At 42.9% G+C, this 6,389-nt stretch overlaps 1 protein-coding gene across 2 annotated transcripts; it reads right to left on the bottom strand.

The window, feature by feature from the left end:
- Positions 1–209: 209 nt before the first annotated feature.
- LOC127336504 (protein S-acyltransferase 21) lies at positions 210–6,129 on the bottom strand. Of its 2 annotated transcripts, none has more exons than XM_051363319.2 (10): positions 5,888–6,129; positions 4,205–4,318; positions 4,010–4,112; positions 3,738–3,928; positions 2,866–2,934; positions 2,692–2,763; positions 2,436–2,564; positions 2,051–2,131; positions 1,771–1,962; positions 210–1,293 (listed from the first exon to the last, which is right to left on the bottom strand). In XM_051363319.2, exons 1-10 carry the CDS (start codon positions 5,930–5,932, stop codon positions 430–432), a joined length of 1,860 nt encoding a protein of 619 aa, XP_051219279.1. In that variant the 5' UTR covers positions 5,933–6,129; the 3' UTR covers positions 210–429. The 2 variants fall into 2 exon arrangements, with proteins under 2 accessions (XP_051219279.1, XP_051219278.1); XM_051363318.2 differs by having other exon boundaries at positions 3,738–3,937.
- Positions 6,130–6,389: the final 260 nt, after the last annotated feature.

Raw genomic sequence — 6,389 nt, forward strand, 5'->3', positions numbered from 1 at the left:
GTATCTAACACGCATAACATAATTATCCATTCGGCCTTATCTGTCATCCCTCATTATCCAACAACTCTTTTTTTTTCACAAAAACGCAAAAGCATTGCGTGTTATCCAACAACTCAAGAAGATCACAAGTCTTTTCCATCTAATCTAAAGACTTCTGCTAAAAAAAACAACTAATCTAAAGACAAAATAAAAATGAACACAAGTCACTACTCAAATTGGATCAATTCTTCAGGACATTATTTTTCCTTCATAAACAATAAGACTTAATGATTTCTGTATTCAAATCGTAACTAAATTAATCTCAGTTTCCACCTAGCTGACATAAGAACACAGCGTACAATGTCTGATGCTGTAAGAAACAAGAACTGTACACTGCACAAGGGAGAGGAACCAAGTGCTTCAGAAGACTAATCCGGAAAACAGCTAATTTCACGGTAACCTGGAGACGTGATCTTTCTGGGAATCAGTGGGGACGAAGACGGGGAGCTGTTGAGGCCGAGACACGCCAGAAGAGCGTTGGCTCGAGGAGCCCCCAGGATCTCTGAAGCTTCTCGTTGCAGAATCTCCCATCAGAGGTCCACCAAAGAATATAGACGGCCCAGTGTACAGAAGGTCGGGACGGCCCACGCGAGAGCTCGGTCCCTGGTTTTGGTTTGCCTGCGCAGACATGAACCGGCCAGCTTCCTGATCCCAGTAAACAGATGACCGGGGAGATCTATCTGTGTTTGGCAGACCAAACCTCCTTGCGTTGTTGGCTTCTGAGATAGCCGCTTCATTCACACCACTTGCTCTGGCTGAGAATGGGGACCTGTTTACTGATGTCTGATAGATTGGGTTGAAATGCTTCGCCGGATGGTGCTCTGCAATAGGTGTCGGAGCCCGCGAGTTGCTCTGGAAGCTGCTGGGTGTCTGGGGATACAGCTCGATGTCATCTGCACTTGCTACGCTGGGTGCATAAGAGGACTTGTTGTGCTGAGCATTCCTGCCAGACCGAGTGTCGATGTGGTGTCCAGTATCAGCACTCATGACGCTGCTTCTGCAGCTGAGGTTGTCACTGGAGCACCGGTCAGCCTCATATTGGGAACGGATATTGATCGGTTTCAGTACGGATGAAGACGCTCTGGCTTTTGCTGCTGCTTTCATGGCCTCGTTTGAATCCAGTTTTGCGAGCTTCCATGGGCTAATGCGAACTTGGCGCTTAGCATGCTGTTTGGCTCTTTCGACAGGGTCCATGCTATCAGGATCAACAGTTGAAGGTAATCGCCCAGGTCCCAGGTGCGGAATGATTTCGTCCTGTGATGTGATGCAGACAAGATCAAATATAGGCAGATAATATTCAAATTCAAAATGAAAATAAATATAATGGGCAAAACATGTCTTGCACAAATAGTTCTGATAGATTATAAATAACAATTCAGGTTTCTGATAAGGTTTACTTAAGTGGAAAACATAACCCCTTCCTTGAACTGCGCGGCAACTTAATGTGCTTTAAATTAAAAATGAAAATAACTATAATGGGCAAAACACGTCTTGCACAAATAGTTCTGATTTAGATTTATCTAAATAACACTTCAGCTTTCTAATAAAGGTTTACTGAAGTGGAAAACATAACCCATTCCTTGAAAAAGAAAACCGTGCAGTAACTTAATGTTCTTCCAATGATAGAAACATGAAACACCCCACAATTGACAACAAAAACTGATTGTTTTAGCAAACTAAGGAAATTGTTATAACTCAAAGTATTACTGGATACAATCATACAAAACACACCTGGTCAACGAAGATGCGTGGTGGAGTGCACCATGCTCCTTTGTAGTGCCGCGCGAATGAGCTCCCGCTGAAAGCAGTTGGTGCAGAACTCATCGGAGAAGACGGCAAGCTTTGTTGCTCATCATTGACAGAGAGACCAGGAGGTTCACTCTGAGCCCTCATTGCCACGACATACTCATAAGTTGTGATGCCCTGAAAATGGTGTAACGATGCAATATCATAATCAGTTCCTTGTAAACATGAGAGTACAATTTTGATAAAGGCTAACAAAGTGACCAACCTTCCTGATTAATAAGATATGAAAGAAGAACAGCTCTCCCAAGGGAAATGAAGCTAGCACAGAAAGAGCTGTACCCAGGGCCTGAAGTCAAGGATGTATTGAGTTAAGATTGTGCTAGCTATGTTATATACTCTAATGCAGTGCTCGACTATTGTATGATAGTTGTTGGTTAAGGGATGACTAGCCCAAGTATGATGTTATAATATAACCACATACTTCAATACAGGTCGACAGAAATATTACACTATACTACTGATTTGATTCTGCACCTTAACAGCATAAGGATGGGAATTGAAAAGATAGCCATGATGAAATCCAAATGCACACGAAGAAGTACTGAAGCTATTTGCCTCAAAACTAGATCAATAAGAGGGTTAACACATACCACAATGACTGCAAAGGGTGCTCGTGAAAGACCATAACCAAGCTTTTCCCCTATCTCGTCTTCAATGGCTGTTTTATCAGTAAAGCAACGGACAAACACAGCTATGCCAACCCCACACTCAACTGCAAGCTTTATACATAATGAAAAATTACAATTAGTAACATGAAAAATGCTTTCGGAACATCAAACTCAGTAAACGTATGGTTATCATCATTTAGACAAATATCAATGTTGATAGGTAGATATAACAACATACCCAAGCAAGACTCACAGCCATAAGGCACAAAAATGTCGCATAGTTTTTCCTTCCAACACAGTTGTTCAGCCACTGCATCAAAAGTATCAAATAAGAGAACAGAAAAGCCACACCAACAACCAAGTTAGAGTAAAAGGACAAAATGAACTATACAAGCTTCAACAGGACACCTACCCGGCAATGATGATCAAAACCATCAACACATTTGTCACAGCTTCGACAATGTTTACTATTTTTGCGCACCTGTATCAATACAAAAAGATCCAATACAAATCAATTTTCAGATTAACAGCATGAACTTACGTAAACAGAAAGGACACTGGATATCTATACACAATAGGAAATAGAAGCAAGCAAACATTAAATGATGTACTCATAATCTATTAATGTTGCAGAAGCGACAAAAACAGATAAACAGCAAGGCAGCATAAAAATGTAGAGGACACTAACTTTAGGAGATATAATCTCCAAGACATTGCAGTTTTATCTACTCGTGTTTTCCTTCTTTCTGACCAACCGTTTTTTTAAAGAAACATGATTTGAGCAATTATCTTGAGAATGCATCTGTCCTTAATAATCCTTAATGCAAGATTTTTTTAACAGCTACTGCATCGATGTTAACCAGGTGGATTTGTTGTTGGACATTTTTATCTCTATGTCATCATATGAACTGCGCCTGCCTATGCGTCAAAGGCAGATGCAACTAACTCGATACAGGAAGCTTATATTGCATGTTACCGAAAGTCTTAGAACTGTCTAAACACTAGATATTATGCTGCATGTGGAACCAATATTTCAAGTGAATACACAGATAAACAATAATCCATTTAATGCCAGGCCTCTTTAACATCTGCCGTAATATAACCATTAGATAGCGTTCAGTTCATGGGAAATAGACATGGATCCAATGTGACTAGAATTAATGTATGCAAGCATTTGCAGTTCAGCCATTTTTCAGAACTACAATGTGACTAACAAAAGGAGAAAATGTGTCTGAACTCTGATAAATTCTGCTAGCTGACTGGGGTTAGAGCTGAAGTAAGTACCTCTGTGTTGCAAAGGGTGCAAAAGAGTGCCTCCTCGCCATAATCTTCTTGCTGGTAAGCTTCATCTTCTTTGCGGCAATCCTCTTTCATGAAAATAGCACAACAGAAACAACCAGCTCCTAAACACGATTTATGCTTCTGGGTTTCCTCGCTGGTTCTCAATTCTGGTTTGCCAGCTTCTTCTTGAGTGTCTATGTTTGCTTTTAACCAAAAGGACATGATGTATTAGCATTCAAACATCAATAGCAAATTTACCAGGTATCAGGACATACCTTCTGACTTATAGATTAGTGCACCATTAACGGTAATCAGGATGCCCGGGTCAGCAGGATCAATAGCAGTACATCTAGCGTACAGAATCAGTACAGATAAGGCCTGATAAACACAAAAAAATACCAAAGGTATATCAAATGAAATATACTCCAGGATTCAGCCCATGCATGAAAAGAGAGGGAGTGGAACCTTACCAGAAAACTATAAACACCGACTGCGATATACTGATACAAGTCCTTCCCGAGAAATGGAGACAAGAAAGCATAGAATGCTATACACAGCAAGAAGAACACTGTTATAGCAACCACCTGCAAAAAAAATTCACCATTCAATCAAAGTTTCAAACTCATCCTTCCACAAGAGATAAGATCAAATAGCTTGCAGTGACAGCAGCATAGAAGGAAGTGTAAATCCAACCAAGAGGCCCCAAATTGAGCATAAAAACAAAGCTAAAACCTCCATGCACAGCTGAAAGTGATCTAAGGACTAATCCTAGAGAATTTTCATGAATAATGAGCATCGGAAGTGCTTAAAGCTGTCACATTCGCAAGAGGAATACTTAATTATTCACACAAGATAACCACAGTTGTTGAGATTTTGCAGGTCTTTGGATAAAGGACAAGATCGGAGAATATAACGTTTGCCTATTTGATTGAGCTTATGAACTACCGTCTTGAATTTAAGGAAGGGGAGATAAGATGATCAGATGAAGATGAGCAGGATGAATTTCTGTACATCAGTACCATGGACCAGAGCTATTACTAATTGAATTTTAAGTAGAGATAGAATACGCTGCACAGGACCAGATGTATAGACCAAATGTGTGTAACACGTCATCTCCTTCCTCCCAGAGCTCGGGTCACAAGCCGAAACTCAGGTCAGAAATATCCACATCATTGGTTACAAAATACTTCCTAATTCAACAGACCAAGCTCTTATTACAGGCACCCTTTTCTAATGATAGGCCAGTACTCTTTAATCTGATGTGCTTACGCATGAATCCATGATACACAACACACTAACCAAAATAAAATTCTGCACCCGAGTTAGTAGCAGGAGAATCTGCTCGTATGTAATTAACTCAGGTTAAACTAATTAAAGCGAGTTAGTAGTAAAGGATAAAAAAAAAAAAAAAACAGAGTTGTCGGTGGCAGCCAAAGCCGCGACACTGAAGCCCAACTCCAATGCAGAATCCCCCATCGCATCAAAAGACGAAAGAACAGAAGAACCCAACAGGAAACCAACAAAAAGCAGTAACAGTTAAATTTTCTGAAGAGAAATGCCAAATCAGAGCAGTAACATAAACTGCATGGAGTTCCGGCAACGTGGCCTCGAGAGAAACCTAAGAAGACCAAATCCATGTACTGCTTGGTGGTCGGGACAGCAGAAACGGCTGGCACACAAGTCGCCATCTACACACAGTAGAGAGTGGGAGTCCCGCGGAAGGACCCAAAAAAACGCAGGTAAAAGTAACCCCATCGCATCAGACGCATCAGACAGACATATGGTTACGAGATATATAAGAATGAAGCCGAAAAGCTAGGGAACACATCAGATCAAGCCCCAGCAACGCGCATCGGGAATTTGTTTATAGTGATGATAACCTAAATGTACTACTGGAGTGGTGGCTAGTACTATGTGGCATCCGCACGGGCATAGCAGTATAGCACCAGGAGATTTACGGATGCCACAACAACCCCAACGCTGTGTTCATGGGAGCACTGAAGCAACAAAAAAAAAAATCCGGCCCCGCGGCGAGACGAGCAGTAGGCTGTGCGGCGGAGAGATCCGAAGGCGAAGGCACCCACATTGCGCGTCTATCCAAGCACAGGCGGACACAAGGGATGAAGGGAAGGAAGGGGCGAAGGCGAAGGGACCTGCAGGGTGTGGGCGGGGAGCTGCCACCCGTGACGCCGCGCCATGGCGGAGGCGGAGGCGGGATCAGCGCCGCGGCGTAGGCGGAGGCGGCGGCTGCATTGAGGGGGGGCGCGAGATCCCGGGCCACCTGGATTGGGAAGAAACCCTAGCCCGTACGGTACGGCTCCGAGCGCTTGTGAGGCTGCGCCGGGGGGCGAGAGGAAGAGAGGTGGGCGCGGTGGCGGTGGCGGTGGCGGTGGACTGGTGGTGAAGTGGCGACGGTTGTGGTTGTGGTGGGGTTTTTTACTGGGCTGGAGGAGGCGGTCTACTCTCTCATCGGATTCTCCCCTCCCGGTGCGTCCTCTGCTCGCGTGGACTGTGTGGACCGGAGTGGAAATCCTTTTTCATTCCATTTCTTTTCTTAAAAATTTAGGACTTTATTCAACTCAGACCAATACAAGTACATATTGTAGACTCCCAAAGGGATTTAAGTACTACATCCAGCTAAAATAAATGTCCTAG

Source organism: Lolium perenne, chromosome 2 (assembly GCF_019359855.2).
Source record: "Lolium perenne isolate Kyuss_39 chromosome 2, Kyuss_2.0, whole genome shotgun sequence".
NCBI lineage: Eukaryota > Viridiplantae > Streptophyta > Magnoliopsida > Poales > Poaceae > Lolium > Lolium perenne.

Bases quoted from the DNA above. Each gene is read 5' to 3' on its own strand.
- LOC127336504 (XM_051363318.2), bottom strand. From the start codon at position 5,932: ATGGCGCGGCGTCACGGGTGGCAGCTCCCCGCCCACACCCTGCAG. The intron at 4,113-4,204 runs GTAAGGTTCCAC...TGTGTTTATCAG, and splicing joins TCGGTGTTTATAGTTTTCTG to GCCTTATCTGTACTGATTCT. The intron at 1,963-2,050 runs GTTGGTCACTTT...CACCATTTTCAG, and splicing joins ATATCTTATTAATCAGGAAG to GGCATCACAACTTATGAGTA.